This window comes from Cydia fagiglandana, chromosome 5, assembly GCF_963556715.1.
Source record: "Cydia fagiglandana chromosome 5, ilCydFagi1.1, whole genome shotgun sequence".
In the NCBI taxonomy this organism is placed as follows: domain Eukaryota; kingdom Metazoa; phylum Arthropoda; class Insecta; order Lepidoptera; family Tortricidae; genus Cydia; species Cydia fagiglandana.
Window position 1 is genome coordinate 15,948,707 of NC_085936.1, and position 25,296 is coordinate 15,974,002.

At 36.3% G+C, this 25,296-nt stretch overlaps 1 protein-coding gene across 7 annotated transcripts in view; it reads right to left on the bottom strand.

Annotated features, from left to right (window-relative positions):
* Window positions 1-13,939: 13,939 nt before the first annotated feature.
* The window catches only part of LOC134664585 (uncharacterized), a 225,451-nt gene continuing 214,094 nt past the window's right edge, over window positions 13,940-25,296 (bottom strand). For 2 of the 7 annotated variants that reach the window (XM_063521298.1, XM_063521297.1), the window contains exons 6-13: window positions 22,041-22,196; window positions 20,713-20,769; window positions 19,548-19,614; window positions 18,163-18,683; window positions 17,814-18,006; window positions 17,333-17,505; window positions 16,876-17,245; window positions 13,940-16,784 (exon numbers count right to left, since the gene is read on the bottom strand). In XM_063521298.1, the coding sequence (XP_063377368.1) occupies window positions 16,324-16,784; window positions 16,876-17,245; window positions 17,333-17,505; window positions 17,814-18,006; window positions 18,163-18,683; window positions 19,548-19,614; window positions 20,713-20,769; window positions 22,041-22,196 (1,998 nt within the window). In that variant the 3' untranslated portion in view covers window positions 13,940-16,323. Of the gene's footprint in view, window positions 16,806-16,875; window positions 17,246-17,332; window positions 17,506-17,813; window positions 18,007-18,162; window positions 18,684-19,547; window positions 19,615-20,712; window positions 20,770-22,040; window positions 22,197-25,296 lie in introns of all 7 variants that reach the window. The other 5 variants (XM_063521299.1, XM_063521301.1, XM_063521300.1 and 2 more) reach the window with 5 other exon arrangements.

Genomic DNA, 25,296 nt, shown 5'->3' on the forward strand with positions numbered 1-25,296 from the left:
ACTTGTATGACGGTGGACATGTGCGTCAGGGGCAGTGAATGTGTTAACAAAACATAAAACTACCAACTGTTTATCATTGGTTGCTTTTCTCATCGAGGAGTATGTTGTATATGCACCGGCACAATTTCGTTAATCTTCACTAAGTAGAATACATTTAAAAGCATTTTGTACTATGTAGAAAACCTTCATTTTCCTTGCACATTCCTTAACCGAGTACTGGAAAGTTCATTTAACATTGTAAGTGTAACTCCAACGAACTATTCCAGTACAACTTAAGATCTTAAAACATTAATTTCAACTGAACAAAAACTCTTGGCGGAGCACGTAACGTCACAAAAAAGCAATAACCCGGGGTTATCTCGAGTGGAGGTTTAACTTATGCGATTTTTCATAACTTTAAGCGAGCAGATCTGTAGTGACCCGCTCGAAAGTTGCACGTAGCAAGCGTTTGTAAAAAAGCCCTTTTTCCCATTTAATTTTATGGCGAGGGCGAAGCGCTTCGCGCATCCTCTGTCCATCTTTTATTGTTTGTATTTTTTCACAACTCGACACTCTCGACAGGGACGTAGTAAAAAAGGAATATCCGTTGTTAACGTTTGGTACATGGTGAGGCTAGTTCGAGCCGGGGATTACGCCTTTGCTGTTAAATTGCGAACAATTAAAATGGTTTGAAATGGTGATATTGTTTAGGATTATGCATGTGTTCTTTCTTATTAAGAGCTTATGAGTTTTTTATAAGAAAGTTGAGTTCATTAATTCAGTACTTTAGAGGTTACTTCGACTAGAACCTTATTACTTCTTGAAACAATGGAAGACTATGTATATCGAGCATCGAGGTTTACAATTACAAAACATCCATCTAGATAATTTTTTTGTGAATTGTTTTTTCGACTTTTATCTCGGTTTTCCGCATGATGAAGTACCTAATTTAAGCAAACAACTCTCTCCTAGTTTCACTACTTTCCTAGTTTTGCCCTGTCGGTCGCCTGTTTTTGCCATATTTATTCATTTACAAGAATTTACAGCATCAAAAATTATCAAAAGATGTCATTTCATTCATTTTCTGCTATTAGATCTTACAGATGGTTAGAAACAAGCGAATTGACGATAAAGCCAGCAAAGAACGTTAAATCATACAGAACAAAGGAACATGTAGATACAAGCATACCTTTTTTAAACAGCCAAATGCCCACTCTGGGATCACATTTTGGAAAAATGCTTGCAGGAAGGCTTTCATTTTTAAACCGATGAATTTATGATACAGTTCCGTTCGGCATATACGGGGCGCACAAATCCGAAGCTAAAAAGAGAAAAATATGTGTTTTTTGTTGAAAAGAAATCAGATGAGATTTTGGCTTCTAAACCCAACATGAATCCTCGTGTGTTTTTACAGATTACAGATATTTCGTCAACACGATATTACTCTGGTATTTGCCGCTTAAATATGTGTGATAATTAAAGTTATCGGTACATATTTATAACTTTGTGAATATGTTTTAAATTTTAGGATTTTTTCACGTATAAAAGTTGCTTAAAATTCACGAAAATTTATACAAAAATGTCTGGCGAACATAACTTTTCAGGATCCAGGAGAAATGTACTCATCCCTTTCTTTTAGTAGGTAGTGGGTAGGTCAGTACTAGCGTAAGACAAACACAGTATGATTCTCTCTGTCTATGTTTGAAGTGTCCTTAGTCAATCAGTGGCCAAACTATAACAATATTGTTACATAAAATATGCCTGAATAACTAATTCTACTAGATTCTAGTTCCAGATTCTAGTACCTATCTATCTAAGAACTGACGCGGTCCATATTCAGTACGTCTGATACCGGGCTTTAAACTGAACAGTTTGCTTTACTAAATGAAATGTAACCAGTCCGGCTTAAAGTGGGCTAGCCAATTATGCACCGATAACGGGAATGTAATGCACTTACTTCGAAAATGATTGGAAATTTGCTAGTTTAAACAAAATTATGATAGCAACAGAAGTGCTTCCATCAAAATTCGTTGTGAAGCTTCTAAATGAATTATACTACCAATACCTATTATGAAATATTTAGAATTGGGTTTGTTTGAAAAAAAATAGGTATTTTTTCATTCTACTTAAATAAAGCGACTTGAAGTTTTTTTTTTACCTCCTTACCTTTAAAATAGGCTTCGTACCTAATTCCGAAGAACTAAAGTAAACAAGTTCTTTATTCTTTAATTTATATATCTGTTATGAATACTGATTTCTTTATAGCTACATATCAGTCATTTCTTTTCCCATGCGTGTATTTTCCGTAAAAAAATATATCTAGACAATTTAGATAATTATAGGTTTCTAGAGTTAGACCAAGAAAAGTCTGCAGCAATTTTGATACCCCACGCAGTGCAAGTGTTATTTTAAATGTCAAACTTCTATGAAATGATGACGTATAAATAACACTTGCACTGCGATGGCTATCAAAATCGCTGCAGACTTTTCTTGGTCTAACTCTGTTCTGTTTGACTAGGGGCCCGATTCGGATTTTAAAATAGACATCTAATAGTCATCTTTTAGACATCACCAAGATACGATAACGATATGTTTAAGATCTAACCTGTCAAATTTGATATTTGCGCGATTCTGGAGATACTCTTGAACGATTTCCACAGGATATGACTTAGAGATCCAATACACATCTAGTAGATCTTACTCTATCTAACGTAAAAGTGACATTGGTTGCCCGAATTGCGCTGCAAAAGAGAACTAGTTGATATCTAAACTATAACGTATCTAGAATGGATCTAGTACGTGTCGTCTCTTGTGGATATCTTGAAGTTCGAATACGGCAGTAGACCGACATTAGTCTTAAGACCGTCTCGGTGAACATTAATTATTTTATTCCACAGTGAACCTGTGGTTTACGACCTACGTCATTTACTAGGGATTAAGCCATACCGGAGCGGGTCTACCGGAAAATAGATAAATCGTCCGGTAATCCAAACCAGAGACAATGCAATATTAAGGACTTCTAATGTCCATGTGTATAATGTAACTTCTCTTTTAGTAATAAATAAATAAAAATATTTTTTTTTTTTTAATAAAATAAAATTTAAATTAATTAATCACACTTTTGTTCCGATTTTGGAATTCCTCGATCATCATCATCATTGTCCACATCATCTGTTGTAGATGTTTGTTGCGGCGCTTGTGTGTTTATGGGGTCGCCGTTGATGGCTGTAAATCCTATAGCAGCGCGGCATTTCTTGCCACATCGATCGCACACAAAACGCGAGTCCGCAGGAGGTGGTAGAGCACGACGAAGACTTTTCCGCTTAAGGTTCTCCAGCCAGTCATCGTCATGCATAGAAGTTCCGACTTTCCGATTTTAGAAATTCCTCGATAGGAACCACATATATTATGTACAATACAGTTTTCTTTACAAATTGGGAATAAATCAAGAATCAAGTTAATTTACTAAATACTTTGATTAGTAGTAGAGCTACCTAGTAGTGTTTTTAAGAACCCGGCCTCGGCCACTGAGGGCTTGGTCACTTTTCTTTAGTATAGTAGTGTACCCTATGATGGGCGTGGAACCAGTAATGGGACAAAAAACCACAAATCCTGTAAAATAAGTGTCTAAAAGTAGTTTATAAACACTGCCTGTATATTATCATAAATAAGAGTCCTAGAGCTGTTTCAGTTTGAATTTTTATTAAATTTGGTTGTTTTTTAAGAAATTGGCGTCAACCCAAAAGTTGTCGTGTCACTGAAAAAAAATACCACTACGAATTCTTAACAACTTCGCTAAGAGAGGTGAGTTAATTAATTAAATTTTAATTAATTAATACTTGATGAAAACTAGAATGTGTTTTGTTAATTGCATTTACCATGAGATAAGGTATACAACATACTATGTTGTGATTCCACAGATGTAAAAAAATAGTGGTATTTGGCCCAATCCCATTATAGGAGCTGTAAAACTGCATACCTCCTATAATGGGACAATTTACATAATGATGCTTGCCATGCCATCATTTCATGTTTAAACAATACAGAAGTAAAATGTAGTTACGAAATATGTCAACCAGGAGGTATGCTCGGACTTCGGATAAATTAATATCGTTTTTTAGTGTGGGTCAAATCTTGGTAGCCGAGTTTGAGCCACTTTCCCGTTTTCCGATTGAGTTGAAATGTTGTATTCGTAATTAAATATGCAAATCGGATGATAATGCAATATTATGATAACATGGACCAGATCTAATGACCTATTTCAATATTTTATACTGATAGAGCAGTGTCCATTACTGGGGGGCCCATTACTGGAGCTTTGGTGTCCATGACTGGAGAAAAATAGCATAGTTTTAATTTGTTAAGTATGTGGAAACTCATTGCAGTATCTTTGATACAACACGCCTGAAACATGAAAGACGGGTAGGACTTTCATCTTTCAATACGCTAAGCGGTAGACCATTCACATGTATTAGGGAAATATCACAAATACTCCAAATTCCCTCTTAAATGTCCCATGACTGGTGCTGTTACTATACCTATATAATATAATTTATGACATCTATTTCAGTTTATAAATTGTTCTTTATTGAGAACTTTGGTCAGTACTTACAATTACAAGGTTATATAATACATGTTTTTGCTCACCTACAATCTTAAAAAAATACAGTGTAAAAGTGAATAGTGGTTACCAGTATTTATTTTTACTTGTCTCTAATTCAAACCAACCATTTACTCGTGCACATTGATTATTAAAAGTACAGGGTGCGTAGAATTATGGCACTCTTTCGTTTAAAACAAGAAGATACTAAGAGCGTACTGGTTCCTAGCATTATGTTGTTTTTCCTTAGTCGTGAGCGCTTAGTGCATTTACATTTACATTAGAACACAGATTACTTACCTATCCGTACCTACTATATTCGGCAAAAACTAAAGCTACCTACTTAAGTGCAGGCTAGAATGCATCGAGCGCCTTAGATAGAGTATTGCCGTTAGTGAAGAGTGTCCCCAGTCGTCTCGTGCTTCGGTCATGGATACCTATGACAAAGGTGATATATATGAAGAGTAAATTACACTATGGGACCTATTTTACGACCTCCTAACCTAGTCGGTAGTGACACTGCCTATGAAGCAGGAGGTCCCGGGTTCGAATCCTGGTAAGGGCATTTATTTGGGTAGGTATTTATCACATATTTGTTCCTGAGTTATGGATGTTTTCTATGTATATAAGTATTTATATATTATATATATCGTCGTCTAGTACCCACAACACAAGCTTTATTGAGCTTACCGTGGGACTAGATTGATATGTGTTAAATTGTCCTATAATATTTATTTAAAATAATAAAACCTAATATCATATCAAGAATCGGGGTCATTGCCTCCGTGGGATGAAGTAGGTAGGGTACACATACAGCACAGCACAGTAGGTACACATACAGTATCCAAAACCTTATCTCATTAAACTATGTACATGTACCTATTCGGACACTATTTTTGCCCGCAAACTGTCTTCAGTTTGGAGAAAATACCGTCCTAATTTTTTTCTTTTAAATATATTTTAATTATCGGTAATCTGAGGCATGCATGAAGATAAACGCTCTCGAATTCTCATCGCTATCTAAACTTTACGTTGCGTTTTTATTATGCTTCATTAGTATGAGAACACATACAAGCAGGCGTAGTCTTCTTACGCTTTATCTAGTGGGGAAGTCATCTGTCCTTCGGACCACCTACGAGATCGTGGCACTGCAATTATGCCACGCTAATCGAAAACAGCCTGTAAACGTTTGTTTAACGACGCTTATACGACTTTTTTAATTCCTATAGTAAACCGACCCCGTAATGTACGAGTATGTATGTAGTAATTGCTAAAATACTTTGTGTGTGAAATACTTACTAGGCCAATTCAACATTTAACTTTTATATCAGAATGATATGCCAATGATGTCATATAGTTATCGTGCATTTCGCTCGTATTTGTATTGGCGTGAGCGACACGCACGATAACTAGGCAAGTGTCGTCATTATGATGTGTTTAGGTATGATTATATTATCTTTTCAATTATATTATTATATTCTTTTTTTAGTGCTTATATCTTATGGCGGTAAAACATTGTTTAATCAGGCGTAAACTAGTGCACGTATAAATAATTAATTATTGTGAAACTTTATATACAACATAATGGCAAGCCCTCACCAAATTACAAAAAAAAAGCACTAGGACCGATTTACGAATCCATTACCGACTTTACTAGAAGAAACAAATTCAAACACCGTCTCCGCACAGCCTTCACAATAAAATTATCCCGTCGATGAGTTACGTGCCCACACAACGCTTAATCACGAGCCTCCGACCATTTTTCAGCGCAAAGATAAATCTTAGAAACATTCCCTTAGGAACGTACGTATATTCCGCACTCTCTTTGAAATATTTTCTATTAGCTCCCTTTGAAGTTGGATAATGAGTTTTGTTCCCGTAATTTGATTATAGGCGGGAACATAAATATCTGCGTGAATAATTTTGATCGTGTTGCGCTTTTTGAAATTTTTGTTTATAAAAGTTTAAGACGGGTTTGGCGAAAATGTCAAATGATCTTGTGAAAATTACTTAATCCGAGCGTAGGAAGCGCTACGGTGAAGTAAAATTGAATTACCAATAAACTTTTATGAGTAAAATACGACCAGATTTTGCGCATGCAGTACGAAGCTCATGTGGGAAGGCAATTTCATAAGTATTTATGTAATGCCGTGTCAATTTGTATGTATATTTTTTAATGAATTGAAAGCAGAAACCGCTACCGAATAAAATGCGTTCTTTACTGCCCTCTGTCATAACGCATGTAGGTGTCCGTTCTGTTAATGTAAAGGTCGTATAAACATAATAAGCTTATGCATACTTCCGTCCTTTTCCGCGGCAGTTTAAGGCGCATATGGCAGTAAAAAGGGCTTATAAACGTTACAAGCCCGTCGTTTATAAGTCCTTGAAGAATGGTGCGGTAGCGGCGATGCGGGTGTCTGTTGTTTACCTGCTGTCCTAATTAACTTTTTATTTTCATACCGACCGCCCTGCTAGTGGGCTTACCTTGCTGTTGCTTTTTAATAAGATTAGGACGTGGTCTTCTTTGCGCGGTTTGAGACATTGTTATTTATACTGTGAAAGTTTATGTTAATACAGTCGTGTTTTGCATAATTTGCACGCTATATAAAATACTTTTAAACAATTTAAATGGACAAATATTCATAGATCGAATGCATGTAGGTAAAAAACTGAATCAGGCTGTGTTCTCTCTAGAACATTAGTCAACTGAAGATTTCAAATACATATAGAGAAAATATACTAGAGTTATAGAGAAAATATACTAGAAGAAATAATTCGTGTACAGTTATACCTTGTGGTGTCCAGAATTCCAGATGAACGTAGGTACTAAAAGTCCTTGGGGGTGGGGTGTATGCTCAGGATGTAGGGGATATACAAAATGAATAATGCAAACGCATTACGTACGTTTACCTTATAAATAATTATTAAAATTAAATATTGTATCATTTATTTTATAAGTACCAACTACTGAATATTGACATCTACGCGAACTATAAACTACAAGCTTTCCGATTAGTTGAATGTCCCATAATGTTCGCAACGCCGTAAAACAATGCATAAAGCGCCCATATTGCTCTGTTCACGAACAAGATCTTATGTATGCGAACTGTTTGGGCATTTATACCATTTTGGCATAACTCGGCACAAACGGCGAGGCGACGTGGAACACACCGACCGTAAAGAGAGATGTGCAGCATTTGCCAAATTGACTTTGCGTTGCGGCTAGCTGGTTTATGATTTTAGGTACGCTGTATTTTAGCACAGTTTACACGGAGTAGCGATTTGTTAAAGATTTTATGGGTGTACTTGGGGCTAGTTAATCTTGTAAGGTTGTTAATGTCATAGATATGTGTGCTGAAGGACCCCGTTTAAATTAAAAGGTCCTAACCGTCGCAGTATACACGACATCGCAATAACTAGTAAGCACCACAGAACCACATAAAAATAAAGGCTTGTGGTTCTTACTGACGTGCTACGTAGACATCACGAGTTTTATGGAAGGCGATATGCAATGATAATTAATGTAAATTAATGCAACGTAAATTTTTAACACCACTCGATTTTAAAATACATTATCACGCGGTCACGTAGACAAGTAAATGCGACCATCATATACGTTCAGTTTGTATAAATATTTATGGCCCGGTCAAGAAATGGATAATGGTGATAAGTAAATAAAGCAAGCAGCATTAAAATCTGGGCTTTTATAAAAAATATTTCTTCTATTCGATTTGAATGACGATATCTCAATAGGTTTTTATGGAGTAGGACTTCTTGGGTGATCTTCCTCAAGTACGTGTCTGCAAACAATAACCGAAGTTACATCCTTTCCTCCGCAAGGAAACCAAACCCACAAATTACTACAAAACATGCATTTCAGAATAAAATACGCCACGAATATCGTTGGAGACCACAAATTTATTCCCGCTCGCAGTCGCGTTTATACTTAACCGGAAAGTGAGGAAGATACCGCTTTACGGCCCGGCCCGCACCTAATGTGCTGGAGATAGCTCAGTAATAATTAGTCGTAAACTCGGTTAGCTTCAATACACATGAGCTGCATTAACATACTGACAATGTATGGCCAATAAATTGGTTCAATGAGTTCAGACCTACACATAAGACATTTTTTAATTTTTCGACGTGCGTATTTCAGCCTACATACGGCTTGGGCTCAATTCCTGTGTTGAGTCCAATTCAAACTTACATTTTGACATCAAAATGAAGTCATAAATGCCATATTGACATCATTTGCTAGTATTTCTTGCTCTCTACCTCTTAAGAAAAAAATAGAAGTGTCAGATGTCAAAATTTTGCTGTACATAGTAACATACTTAGCGCGCATACAATTAGGTATTTATGTTACGTGTGGCATAAATACAAGCAAGAATATCAAGGGTTCTTGGACTCAGAAGTCAGGAAGAACAGCAATTTTTCAACTGTATGTCATAGTATACTACACTACACCTATAACATTTATATCAGTTCATACTACTAAAATACACTCGAGAAACATTTGGATAAGATACTCCTTTCCTCATCGCTTGGTAAAAGTTACAAGTCTATTTTTAAGCTTTAACTCTCAAAACAAATCCTAAAAAAGGGGACGGTTTAAGTCCAAAGGCTAAGCATTCCCAAAAGAACCCGCGTGATGTCAGGACCAGCCTGGCAGCAACTGTGCATTTCCCTCCCAAAAAAAAACATATAACAGAAAGCAGTGCAAAAAAACGCAGAGACATTAGAGCGGCCTCGTATTGTGAATTCACTCTGTCTCGTGCAGAAGTTAATGGAAATGGATACACAAAATTTCTCATTGTCATTTCTATAAATAAGAAGATATTCTTGGATATTATTGATTCTTTAAATTGATATAAATAGCAGATTCCATTGGGCTTGATATTGTTATTTATCATACGTCTTTGACAATCGCTCATGGTGATTTGCGCGCGCAAACGCATTGGAAGTCGTGTCATTATAGGCATCTCGCTCGCGTTTATTGGCGCGCCTGAGATACACTGCGAGTCGTGTAAATGCTCGTGTTCAGTTCGTGTCATAAATAGAACAAAACTTTAACAAAATGTCACATCAGGATCGTCCTCCTGAACAGAATTATTGTGGCTAATTTACAGACGTCCCAAAATAATAGGTACACAAAATAACGCTTGAAACTTTTTGGAATCTTGGCTAGTTGTGTATTACCACAGATTAAATAATAGTACTAGGTACAGAAGACTCACTCTCTAACAAAACGCGTCTGTTATGATCAGGACAGACATGGCCGCTAGGGCCACCTGTCGCCGATAGAGCCGCGCGCGGCTTATGGCTAGCCACCAAAATTGGTGTGGAACGGAATGTAGCAAAGCGACGAAATCGCGGAGTGAGCCACGCCTGGTTAAGGTAAAAGTACGCTTCACCGAACGCTCAATATCCGTCCGTACCACCGAATTTCTTCTATTTTAGGCTATAAGTCGATTATTTACAGCTGATATTTACTTGCGTATTTTTTTTCCACGAGTTAAATACCTATCCCTTCCACTATGCCTCAGAGTCGGCCAATTTGTCCCGCAGTTGGGACGTGGCAACTGATCGAAACGGATCGTTGCTGCCGATTGCCACTTTGTATGGGCAACCTTAAAGAAATCGGTAAGAAGTTGCGTATATTTCTTAAGGTCATAAAACCTTTTTAATTTATTTCTGTGTTTCAAAGTATGGTTTTTCAGTGTGACTACTTAATTAGTTTGTGTATTTTAGTAAATTTAATTAATTTAGTGCAGTCATATTATCAGAAATTAAGTTTAATGTGAGTTCGGTGATGAGTACACCGACAATTTGATTGGAAGGTATTATCGAACAGTGTCCGGAATCAGGGAAAGCGTATGTTTTTGAAATTATTTTTTTAATGGTTGATTACGAACTATTTAGATTAACTACCTAATTTCACAAATAACTTAATGTATTTGTAATTTTATGAGCAATTGCCGAACAACAATAACCTATATAGATTATTATAAAACTGCGTTTGAAATGTTCATGTTTTACGACTTTTTGGCATCAAAATAAGGTTTTTGGCAAGACTATTATCAAACAATAATTTTAGATATTTTACGTCAGTATTAGCAAGAACTTTATACATGTACGGTTTTGTAATGGATTCAAGTATTAAATTTAATGATAGATTTGTAGTTATACCACATTGATTACGATTTAAATACTATTTTCAAAATCCATTCGCGAAATAGGTTCCACATATTTTCCATGTTTCGTTCACCGAACGGTCGTTCGGTGAATGGTACCCATGGTCTCTGCTACCGAACTCATGTTTGCGTTGGCCATGTTTCTATTCGACGTTCATGAGAATATCATCCTTATTACGATAACGGCTAGGTCGATATTTATATGTTTATTTTTTGTGACCATTATTTCAATGCCAGCGCTTTTCAAACTTTAGACATACTTATTGGACGCCTGATATTAGTCTTGGAATGTGGACAAAAAAACTGAATAGGATAATAAAAATAATGAAGCAATAATATTTTATACAGGGTGGTCCAAACCTAGATGTCCAAAAATTTTTTTTAGATTCCTCTCGTCGTGGGCGATTGAGATTTTTTAAACTTTTATTTTTTGTTATGAAATTCCGGGGTTCCCATACAGGGTGGCTAAAAATTAACTACATTCCCATTCCCAGGGAGGTTTTGGGATTATACTGAGCAACTTTTACTATGGGACCAACTCCGAAATCGTGAAAAAAAAATTACCCTTCCATAGAAAATGGACCAGCCAAAATTTATGAAACAGCCAAATTTTTTTATACATATGCGTACATGTTTTATAATTGTTGCGTACCTTACTTACTGACTTATTTTTCAAAAGTATTTTTCAATAAAAAAGACACGTCAAGATCGCTTACCATCTTTATAATGCTAAAAAACGAAGCATAGTAGGGATTTAATAGTGAACTACTGAAGTTTGAGCACCACTCAACACCATATTTTCATACAATTATTTCCTAGTTCGGTAATGCGGGCTCCCTATTCGGTATAATGTGCAAATCACGTTTCCTAGTTCGGTAAACGGTACAAACAAGAAAATTGGAAGAAATTACTTTAGAAATATTTTTAATACACGTCCAATCATTTCAGTAATTTATAGGTATGTTTAAATGAGGTCAAATTTATCTTTGTTTCTATTTTAGTATTGAACATATTCGTAAGAAAATATCAGAACTAATAAAAAAATGAAACGTAAGTTTAGGGCTTAAGCATTCGGTGAAGCGTACATTTACCTTATTACCTATTCGTTCTCAACTTGACTAAATTGAACCAATGCTTTATTAGTTACTTATAGTCAAATATATATTAGAATAGAGACACGCCTCTATTGCAATAATAAAATCTTAGCTATTATGATAGCAAATCGTAATAAAAACCACATACCTGATCCGGTTGAAAATAATCCATCCCCGTGCAATGAACACGGCGCTAACCGCCGGGATATCAATTCCCTAAGCTGTCTGGGCGCATTCCGATCGATATGCACCAGGGACAGGTAAATTATAAAGACTGCACACGCTCGTCGAACCCAAGACCACAAGCAGAAAGGTTCTTGTGCGAGACGCAGGATCGTGGAAAGCGCAGCAGCTTCCGTCACCCACAACTCAGTTACCTAACATTTCATCACCTTCCTTTCTCATCATCATCCATTTATAATTATGTATATTACCAGTCTTTACTGTTTACTTGGTCTCTGACTCAACAATGTTGGTTAATCTTACTGCGATAGCACTGACTAAGTACAAGCATTTTCCTGATTGAATGCTTAATCATTACTAACTGACTGGGTGTAAATATAATGGTAGTTGCTCAATCCTAACAAGGCTCGTTTAAAATTAGAATTTGTTATGCGAAAATCGCCGTTGGATGAAGGCTAGACTTTCAGTGTAAGGACAGCTTATACATGTCAGCATTCCGCGTGTCTACGGAAGGTCCAACGGATGGCTTGCTCTTTAGTTGTCTCCCGGTCGTGATTGTAACAATACACGTTCCTAATGAAATATCTCTGCTTTCTTATTTCAACTCCCAGATAGACATCCCCAAATCCCCATATTCAGTAACTGCTGGTGTGTGTAATTAATTTTTAATAATAATGGTTAATATTAATCACGAAATTCTAAATTGAGTGATTCCACTCCGAAATCTAATTGTATAATATACGTAGAACATATTACTTTTTTACTAGGCGTATCGTCTTCACCTTAAAGAAATCTATATTCACGGACATTTATATAAAATAGCACTTAAAGCTATATGCAAGAGTAGTCAGTATGTACCGAGGTATTTGATAAATATTTCCAATAACTAGCATTGCTTATTTACTTTATTCAGTCCAAGAAATGTCACCCATATCCCATCATTATTTCTATATTTTATAAGTTTTTTAGCATTAGAAAGAACTCCACAGAAGCAAGCGTGCAGTTTTTATCAGGCTCTTTATTCGTTAATAATTATTGAATTATCTAATGTAGCATGGTCAATACATATAATTTACTTCAAATTATTACCGCTAAAAGAAAACTTTAGAACAATAAGCTTATTTCTGCGAAGTTCTTTCTAATGCTAAAAAAAAGGACTGTTATACAGATGGACAACAGTATTTACCGCACGTCTAAGCGTCGCCTCAAAGGAATGCTTCGAAAAGTCTCATGCAACTTAGTTTTAGATTTATGGTTACCAAATTAATTTATTGGTGGACTCGTTTGACAATTGTAGAATTGCACAAGAGTAATTGGTCTAAATTACACGGCACCAAATCTACTGGTGCTATAAATTTATCGGACCGAGTGCTAAACAAGATCTACTTGAGTTGAATGAATCAGATAAAAACCTTATCTAGAGTAACAATACGATTATCTATCTTTCTATCTACCTACTTTTAGCTGATGATGTGATGAGAATGGTTGTTGACAAATGTTTTTCGCGAATTTCCTTCGACTAAACAGATATGGTACACAGGTACTATGGTAAACAGGTATGGTGGTAAAACGTAGTGTAGGACGCCCTCCAACTAGATGGGATGACGATCTGCGAAAGACGTGTATGTCCAGCAGTGGACTACTGATAGCCCGATGATGATGATGATGATGAAACAGATATGAATGGGCATTCTTATCCATATACCAATATTAAAGATAAGTAGGTGGGTCTTACGGAGATTGTAATATTTATCATAGTCATTAGCTGTTAGAAAGATACAAATTTAACAGAGGTCTACGCTATTTGGGTACACTATAATAATTATGTGACTGTTATTTCTATGTTGTTTGTAAATTGATCTTTACGAGGATGAAAATAATAAGTCAGATGTAATTTTTGGATTTATTAATTTAGAATCCATGTTTGTAAACAGATTTGTAAACATACATCATAAGGTCTGTATTAAAAAAATATAAATATGGCTACAAAAAAGTACTATTACTGTAGTATATGGCTAACACAAATGAAATGAAGATGCTGTACAGCTTAAGTATCAGTAATCACAAGTCTTAAAACAAGTCCTAGTATCCAAAGAATGGATCCACATTTTCTACCTGAGCATTTGAAACGTAATTCAATTATAAATAAATTACTTTATAACATTTAAGTTTCAATAAAGAATGAATTATTGAATATACAATAATTGCCAAAGAAATATATTCTATCTATAATATACAAGTAACAAACATTTATCTATATACACTTAATAGTTCGGACTAGTTCACAATTGTAGTCAAAAAGTGCATTTTAAGGAGATTTTTACAAAATTTACAAATGGGAACACTGATGGCAGGCGAGTGTTCGCTAATTAGTCGCACGGAGACTGGCCGGACGAGGTCTCTGCGAGTCCTGCAAGGAACTGGCAAAATTACACAAAATGTAGGAGACTGGCAAATAAGTACATCACGGACTAAAACAATTAGTAGCTCGCTTCGGTAGCTAGACTTTTAATGCTCTGCAAAATAACAATTATGACCCTCTTCCAAAAAATTGGTGACGTTTACATTTAGCTTAACAATGTCAGTCAATGATTTATTTGTAATTTTATAGAAATACAATGGGTGAGCTTATGCGCTATTGAATTAAGTCATTTTTATTCCAATACGTACACATGATTTTGTATCCATATATAGTTAGGATGTTTTGTGGAACAACAATTCTGGACAGAATTGTTAATAATTTAAAAAGTGAAACGTAACGACGAGGACAAAAGTCATTGTTATTAAAACAGTATCAGAAAAAGATTTTTGGAGTTGAAATACAAATCAGAGTTTAGCTCTAGCTTTACTTTTATGGAGGTCGGCTGTCGAATCTCTAAAATAAGTCACATTTTCAGCCAGCAGTAAAACTTCACTTGTCATTTTACGACACGGGCCAGTCACAAGTGTGAAAGCCATAAAGTACGACGAACGACAAAAACATGAGTCGGAAGCTTGGGTGAAATTCAAAATCTCACACCGGGACACCTACAACTATACTGTACATGCGGACACCCGCATAAAGCTCTCTTAAAAAATTACAAAAAGTTTCAACGTACAATAATTAGCCTATCTACTAACTTTATTTACAATTATTGCTATCGAAATGTTGCGCTTACAACGCCCCAGTCCTAACTGGCTTATTGCCTCTTCTACAACTTATAATTCATCGATATAAATATACATATTTCACTCTGTTCAAAAAGAACATTTTGTAGCGGAGACACAGCATTTTATAAGAAACCATTTTAAATGGTTGTGTATTGTCATAATTAACTACTAAATAATGTGATTTTTGAACAGAGTATGAAAATAACGCTTAAAAGCAACTTAAGGTAAGGTTGGCGTCGTTATGATATGCTTTTAATTTTAGTAAAGGAATGATAGATTAATACAAGATATTTCAAAACAGTATTATTAAACAAATATCATAACTATATACGATTCACAATAACAAGATTTCAAAGACTAAGCCACTGTAATTTCCCCTAGTAACTTTAAAACTCATCCATTTAATCACTAGAAAGAAATTAATATATATCTATTTCAAAGAAATAGATTCCTTACAAGCACGTCTGTTACCCATTTTCCTCTTGTTCCATCTGTAAAGTAGGTATGAAATTTATTTCTTTAACATTGTTAAAATAATATTATATCACTAATAATATTTAGTGCCAGAGAAATTGCTTTTAGTTCCAACATTGAACATAACACCAAATATTACAATAGGCGCTATGCCCATATACAAAAGATTGAAGAAGTATTTAAAGCTGACCAGACAGAACCATCAGTCTTATTTCGGAACAAACATCTCTAAATCTTTAAATGCAATGATTCAAAGTCTGTCTGTGTTTTACATACTTCTAAGCTCTTTGCAGCCGTTCTACTTATCTATTCGGCTAGCTTTCTTTACGAAAACGGCCTGATTGATAGATGAAATACCTAAAACGTCCACGGTAACCCCCACTGCCCCCTAGCAAGCATATTAGATAGTCCCTTCTCATTGTCGTCATCTAATGCACGGTAACCGGCGCGTAAAACTCGAATAAGGTGGAATGTACGACAAAAATACTGATTCACTTTAGACGTGACGCGACAGCCTGTCGAGGCTTTACTCGGTGTGCGGTTCGGAAGGTTCTGCTTCTGCGGCGGGGCCGGGGGGTGCGGGCGGCAGCGCGGCCTGCGCTCGCGCCCGCGCCAGTGCCTAGGCGAGCGCGGGCGCGGCGGGCCTCGCTCAGGGACGATGAGGATGCGCCGAACTCAGCGAAGAACTACTCACACCGGAATCACTGCTCTTTTCCGAAGCGCAAGGCTCTCCGCCTGCCACGAATTTGACTACGTTAAGCCTGTGATCTGATTCGCATGTATCGTCCCGGCCGCCTCCAGGCAACCCGACGCTCCTGTTCGTGATTCTTTCCGCATTGGTACCGGGGTAACGCTCGATTCTGTCGCACTCGGCGTCGTCGGGTTGTCGGCGACGGACGGAACGCTTGGCCTGTGGAGCCGGCTCTGGCGGCCGGTGCGACGGTTCATCTGATCTGTGGACGAGAGGAGACGTCCGGACTCTTACTCCGCCGACTCCGACGCCCGCTTCATAACACCCGGAGTCACGGGGAAATTGTCGTCGACCAAACGGCGAATCCCCACCTTCGGAACTGGAGCCACCGCCTTCTCCTTCACAGTCACCTTCGCCACCTAAGACAATCAGAAATAATCCTTTATCACTAAACGTCATTAATGTAATCACACGACGACCCATAGTCATGAAGGTTTACTCTAAACTTACATTCGAGTTGGTGCAGCAGTTGTACAGCAGCAAGAATGCGAGTGCGGTGCTCAGGGGTCATTATTCCTAAATAGTCAAGATCGGATGGTTCGATTTCTTTAAAGAGTTCTATATCTTCGTATCCATTTCTTGCAAAGGCCACTGTGTACTCCGGTAAGTCGATTCTCCTCAACAATTCTTCCACCGTTCTTGGTCGCGTTTCCCAAAGCCTCTCCCGACTCTTGCACCATTTTGATGACCTCGATCGCATCGTTTCTCTGTCAGACAGTACTTCAACGTTTGCGAATTTAAAATTTCCAACTTTGTTATTTAAAACGCCTCGCCAGATCCCAGATGCGTTCATGTTGATTACCTCGATGATATCCCCTTTCTGTCAACAAATAATGATTCGAGTTTATGAAAGTTGCTCAGCGGTATGCTGCAGTTAATTGGCTGTGCAATTTGCATGGTATCTTACCTTGTATCTCAAAGCATCTTTGTCGTAAATATTGGGCACGAAATCGACGAGCGCGCGCGCCCGGCACAGCATTTGCGGCGCGAGTAAGCTCCGCCCGGCCGGACTTAATTCTATATTTTCTTCTGCCGAGAGAGATGAGTGATTACTACCGGCTCGAACCAATGCTTGTGTGCCTGGACATAAATAGTTTAGACTTAGGCATCTAGGTTTAACGATCCTTCTATTACCACGACATTGAAACTAGAAATACCTGTAGGTACATCTTTGAAAGACTGTGAATAGGTAGGACAACGTTAAACAGGTTAGTGCGATTAGTAACGATTATACAGGACTTGGTAATAAAATTTGACTACCTATTTACAAGACCATTATTATCTGTAAGTAATATATGGGGAGTTATTGGTACAAAGAAAGGAAAGACAAACTTATTTACAAAAAACATTTATATTAACACAGACAAAAACTCAATAAATCCACTCACTACTGCCTGATCCGCTGGGAAGACTTTCGAACGAACTATTAGAACAAGGGAACGCTTGGTCGGCGCTCGTCCGCCGATCGGTGCCTTCCGGTCCGGTCTCTTGTCGTAATCTTGAAATTTTTCTTTGTACGTCTTGCCTAAGGCCCCGCACTTTTCCTGCAAGGTTGGACACCCCTTCGCACTCTTCGGCCGACTGAAATTATATAAAAAATACTAAGTGGAAGAAGGGCTTGCAAGTCAAAAGCGATATGCGATTGCTCAGCTAATTTATTAATTTTTAATGCCAATTCATCTTGAAATAAACCAATTTGTATTAATAGTCAAGCGCGGAAAAGAACTCTCATTATACCTGGTGCACGGTTGCTATATGTTGTGAATCAGTTTCGCTTTCTTGATCTTCGTAATCCGAAGAAGCGGGCGACAGTGGGTCGCCTATCCGGTATCCTGACATTTGCCGGTAACCTCTCCTGGAATCCCTCTCTGACCTTGTGGAGTCCAGCGATATTCCAGACAGTCTCGAGCCTATAGACTGTATATCGGATGCCGCGTAATCCCCGCTCTCGCGGTCCCTTGCTGTTCGTAACGGGATCACGGTTGTCGGGTAGGGTCCGCTCTGCGGAATTATTAATCCTCGTCGAGGGGCTCTCGCTAGGCTTATGTCGCCGGCGCTTCTGAGAGATATAACGCCTTCACCTCTCGATTCATTGCGGAGGTTGAGGGTGAAGCACACGCGGCCATTTTGAAACGAGGCAGCCGGGGCTCCTCCGCCCATGAGAAAGTCTTCGGGGTCGCTCTCGTACGGCGGCTCGTCATACCAGTGCCCTCGCCCGGACAGGCCTCTCGCCTCGTCGTCGTACATATACGTGTCGTCTGTAAACGAGCTCGTCATTAGACTATTTCAGCGTAGCAGCCTTCATTAGCGCAAATAAAAAAACGTGCGAACATAATTTGCGAAAAAATTTACCGTAAAATGACCATCCGTAATCCGGTGGCGCAATGGCGGTATCACTGACAACACTGCTCTCAAAGCTGTGTACGAACATCGGAAAGCCGTGCGTGGTTTGATGCAAAATATTTTTAAAACACATGCATGTAGTTTTTTATTTAACGCAAATTAAATGTCTGATGGATGAAGGTGAGTTAAATAACTGTCGCCCTTGATACGGGGCGTTAGACGTCATTTGTTTGCCTTTTATTTGGCACTTTGTTTTGTGGATTGAACATGAAGTTTAATGATGTTTTGCCCATCAACGGGCACGTGACAATAATGATCGATGGACGATGCACAACAAAAGCACACAGTACAATATTGAAAGAGGTACGTATTTTGTAACTTATCAAAAAATAAGCGTTCCGCAGATATACTGAATAACAAAACTTAATAAGTTATAAAATCGACATCGTGCAAGCAACATGCGATATGAAGGTAATTATGTAAAAAAATGTTTATCAGAATTATTTATAATATGCAAATCAAGACAATATTTTAAATGAGCATGAACGAGTACGAAAGTATTGCAACTTCGTTTTCCTATATTACTTATTACAATTCATTATGATGATTCAGAATCTTTAAGTAGTAACTACTTAGTATGTTACTTGAGTAAAATGTGATTTTAATTGTTAATATGAAGAACTAAAATTTACTAAGTATTTACATTTATAGTATGATTTAAAAGTATCAGATAAAAATATCGTAGGTACATTATTAAAAGGTGTCAAAATGTAACATACCTCCAAAAGGTCCTCGCACACCATCCCGTCCCATGTTCATCAGTCCATGTCTAATATCCCTTAAAATCTGTAACAAACACATAAATTTATCATTTCAAACAAAAATCCTTTAGTTACTTTCCGGCAAGGTAAATTTAAAAAGTTCCAACATCAAGCATTAAAGACTTTTATAAGCTTTTTTTACGCCATATTTCAAGAATTTTGTAAGTGACTTTGGTAAAACTGAAAGTCATGTATTACGAGGCTTAAAGGTGATAAATGACGAAAAAGTTTCCAATGTGCCTTTACAAATTATGTCCTACCTATATAACAAGTTCGTCGATAAAAAGCAATATTCAAAGAAATTAATTCTTAGACAAAAAGAACATATTAATATTTCTGAAGTATAAATACGCAGTAAGTACGTTTTACAATAAAAGTACGTCTGAAAAGATACTTAGCAAGAGAAAAACTGATAATTTGACAAAACAAAATACGATCAATAATCAATCGTGTACAACTCATGTTGTATGGAGATATCGAATTCCAGACCAATAAAAAAATTAATAACCAACAAACCAATCGCCGTACCATGTACCCAAATTCGTGCGGCATCAGTTTATGGCGCAGTAAAATTTCAATGTTCGATATTCCAACGCAGGGTCTCATAGTTTTACGAGAGTTCTAAATGTGCTGAGCAAGGGCTTCCGAAGTTTCGAAGGGAAGCGATACAACTGCCTCTAATAGGCTTAGCTTGAGATTAGGGCATGATTAGCCCGCGGTTCGGCTCGCGCGTCGAATGTTCGAGACACTCGAAGATTACATGTTACTGCGACTCTCAGATTATGTTTTGGATGTGTGCGGATAAGTTGGGATGGTAACGGCCTTTCCGTGTAATGCTAGTGCAAACAGTAGGAGGGCTATATTTCATACGGAAACTAGCACTGACTCGGTTATGTATGAATTAAGAGGCTAAGACTTTCCTAAATATAATAATTTTTAGTAATTCAAGTACTAGGTATTGAGCTTAGTGTGTCTAAGATGATAATTTGTTTATTACATTGTCTATTAGTACCTCTAATAACATCGTTTTTATAACGTTGGTAATAGCTGTCAAAAATGTAATAACTACTACATGAAAAATATGTTGTCTAAATTAGCTTGACATAAAAGTAAAGGAAATTACCTCTTCCTGTTCTCTCGCTATCTTGTCTTTTTTCTTCATTGCTTCCTGAACTTTTAACTGTAACAAAGGATAGAGTGTTCATTAAATGCATAGATTTAAAGTAAGCTCCTTTTTAATATCCTTGACGAAGGCTTATTAAAATGTAGGTACTTATACGTATCACACGTAATATTTGGTTCACAGTCATAATCGAATCATATCGAACACATATGTGTGGTATATTATAAGCATATTTAAAAGATTGCAGACAATATTTACATTACTGCAAATAAACGAACATAAAACAGTATCAAATAAACATTGATATATCCTGATGTCCACGTTATAAATAAACATTGATATATCCTGATGTTAAATTGTGTAGGTATATAACATAGAAAACTTTACGACATCTTTGTGAAATTCTGAAAAATTATAACTTCATGCACTCATGCTGTGTGAGGAAATTGTAAATAAAAAAGTGCAACTTAAAGTAACATAAGAAGTGCAGTGATAAAAAAAAAATCAAGCTTTATGCCAATATAAATCCAATTCAATGACTGTATTTAGAACAAATGTTACAATTTGAACAAAATATAACTTTTCCAGTAGGAAATGCTCATATTTCTACTGCTACTGAAACTTTCGACTGAAATACATTTTTTTTTAAGAACCCATGAGACAATGCGAGAGTATGAATAACCAAAAATAATGAAATGATCCACCTCCAATTCTTTTGGCATGCCGAATAAAAATGTGTCCAAAAATGCATTGCTTAGAATTTAGAATTTTGAAAGCCTGTTAACTCTCCGTTGGCAAATAATAACAATATAGATAAAAATACTCGTATTAGTTATAGATACATATTTAATTTAGATATTCAACGTTGGGATGAAAACAAAACATGCTAGTAATATTGAAATTTTAAAACAACAGAGGAAGGGTATCTAAACTAGATTATACACCTAAATAAACATTTATTTATAATATTTAAGAAAATTGTTTAGCAATAAAATAAAAACGCTCAAAAAATCAAATCGAATAGGTACATAATATATAAACTACACACAAATTATTTGCCACTCAGAGGATAACAGACTACAGCTTTTTCCTCCTACAAGATTTTAACAGACAAATAATCTCCAAATATTTTATAAAAAGTTATTTTACGTATAAAAGTTATGACCATTTTTTATGTATTATATTTGTATTTAAATACCATATTTTTACGCCATGACTTAAACCTCATTCATGTCCAAAAATGGCCACTCTGTATCATGCATTCAACTTTATAGATTTGTTAATAATGTCTGTCAAAATCCGTAAGCAGGAGAAGCTAATGCTCTCACCCTATGTATTGTCTCTTCAAAGGTGTTGGGTTGGGCGTTCATTTGAAAGAAGCGGAGGCGATCATAGTCTCTCGGGTCTACCATGGAGCGCAGGGCCGTGTCGGGCCCCGGGCCCAGGCCCAGCCCGCTTTGCAGCACGCTGTCCGGGGTGTCCACCTGGGGAAATGGGTTAGATGCTGAAACTAGCGATGGGGGAGTATTTTTGGAAAGAAATGCTGTGTGAACTGAAATAAATGTCATATACTAAGTAAAAGTGACCAAGGCCTCAAAGTGACCCAGGCTGGAATCGAACCAGCGTCCTCTGCTATCGCGGCAAGTTCCTGTGCCATTCGGCCACCGGGCGACAGCGGCATAGGTCGAATTTTTCCAAGTATATGCACTTCTTACTGAAGGCTTATGGCTGTATGTGAAAATTTCTGAAGGATTTTTTATAATTTGTGAATGAAGCGATATTAAACATAACCTCGAAAAACTTAGTTCCTTGTTCAGCTACTATTTAATGAATTCCTTTCTACTGTGCAACTTCTTATCAGTAAAATTTAAGGACACATTTTTAAAGTAAAAAATATAACATTTGCTTATCTGTCCTGTCTCGAGTTAGGTCAGTCGCGCAGTAGATACTAAAGTATGTATTAAAATTTCCACTATTTGAAAGCAAAAACTGATTTGCATATACATAATAAGGATCTCTGCCTCATTTAGGTCAATGAAAATAAAGAAAGAAAATTTCCTCATAATAAAATCAACATTAAAACTGAAGAAGACTATAAAAATGATCATTTATCACGTCCTCGACTAGTCATTTTTCTTAAACAGGATCCTCTAATACACTGGAAACTTCTTGAGAGGATGAAACTTTTTTACAAATCACGGTCGTTCCGCTCGTATGATAAATTACATTGACCGAAAGCCTTATCGAGAAAGCTTTTACATTTATAAATTATGTAATGAAGTTTCAGTACGCGTCCCTGATTTTCGGTATCAGTCTTTATTAAGACAGCCTGTGAGCTCTTCCAGTAAAAATATATCTTGGTCAATCTTGCTTGTACTTTTTGCCATAGATCTCTTGAACAACTATTACTGAATGGTATACATATATCTGTGAGCCTTAGCTGTATAGCAAAACAACATAAAAAAAACTTTATTTTTTCGTTACTGGTGTCTCATCTCAAGATAGAACTTGAACTAGAACAGTCTTCAAAGAAAAGTTATAACAAAGACTAACTTAGTAACAAAATAAGACACCGCCCGAAAGCTCTCTACTAAGTATCTTTAGGACATAAGAGTGTTTCCTAGTAATGGGTGTAAGTACTTAATTATTATGATAACACTCGTTCACTGCTATAAACAGATAATCAATAGGACCATGTGGCGCACCTTACTAGAGCTAATATATTTGTAACGAATTGGACGAATAACTGAGTTCACTCATTAAAAAAAAAAGATTAATGAGCAAGTAAGCGCATTTTTAGTATAACACACTGAGTGTAAGATTGAAATGCCTATAAAGGTTGTCAGACGCGGAACTCAAAGAAAAATATTTTCAATATTGATTTAATTCTTTAATTGTAACTTTGACAGGGCGGTGCGTGAGACGGCGAAAATAAGATGTGCTAACTAGGCGCAACACTACACCCAAATATACTAGAATAGACAAAAACATTTCATTTATCATCCACACTTAAGCAGCTAAGAATATCTACATTACAATGAGGCTATGTATGGACGAATCAATTTATCATAGAGGGCACAAAGCTCGCCCATTAACTTCCAGCTTGATAAGGGAATAATGCGAATAGCCGACAATGGGCCTATAATGTGACAACCCTACGCTGCCTAAATTCGAACCTTTCTGAATTTATTGCCGCCTTATCAAAATCACACACTCTAAATTTAAAAAAAATCATTTTCCGTTAAGGCCTCTTTGAATACCGACTGTCGTTAAAATTTTGCTAATGATTACCACGTTTATTGAAATTTTATTTGAAATTTGAACTACGAGTTCCATTGTAACGTATTCCTAAGTAAGTACTTTACAAAATTTGGAAGAACTGTCTGACATTTGTTACTGATATTTGTTTTTATTGATTCAATATGTTTAGTTTATATTTGTATGGAAACAGTTGCATTGCAACAAACAAGAATGTCTCACTAAACATGTACGAGTAAATGTACAATTAATACTCCTAACTAAAACCTTACATTCAATCAAAATTATCTTCATCTACACCCATGGACAATACAATACTTACATATTTACCTAAGGCTTGAAAAACTAAATTGTAAAACATGCTGAAGCTTATTTATTTACTATAAACTTAGTTTAAAATTATTTAATGAAAATTCTTTGTTGTGCCACAGACAATAAAAGACATTTTTATTCGTTTATTAAATAAATACCGTTTAATTCTATCAGCTGTATCATAACGATCTTTCATTCCATAATTGTTATTTCGCGTGCCTCCTACATTTCAATTAGTATCGCTTCACGAATTGACATCACCTATTTCGTTTCAGGCTCCTTTATCGGTTTACGTTTTTATTCTTTGTAAAATATTCCCGTAAGTATTATTTTTTGCAAATTATTTCCCTATATATTCTTTTATTATCCATCTTTTATATCCAAATTGGTGGTGGTGGTTTTACCTAGAGAAATGAAAACAAAAACAATTTATTCACTAGTCTGTAATATTGAAAGAAATAAAAGTAAAAGTACGGTTAAACTTAGACCTAGACTCCCAAGAGATTCCACATAATTCTTCGAAAACATAATCTAAGTTGAAAACGTTGCGAAAAGCGTAAGCAACAACATGATGAACGAGCTGCGAAAATACTTTCACAAAAACTCGTAGCCCAGTTTTTATAATACCTAATAAAATAAAAGTATTTCAAGGTTAAAGAGACAAACACATGTAGAATTAGACTAACAAATTCAAAGAAAAACTTTTTTTTGATAAAAGAAGTTGGCTTTCCCTTAAAAACATTGACATCTGATCAGCCAAAAAATTTTTTTTTGCGAATCCGAGATTGGTGTCATAATAAAAGTTGCTTAGAAAAACGTACCTATATATTCATATCGCAAATTACATATAACCAAAGGTTAAATAAATAACCTGTAGGTATGTATGAGTAGGTATGTAATTTCTTACATGGAGGAAAACTCTTTAAAAAACCATGCAACAAAGTCAGACAATGTAGAATGCTTGTCTAAAGTTACTTCTACATCTGTTCCAATTTAACTAGCAATGCAACATGC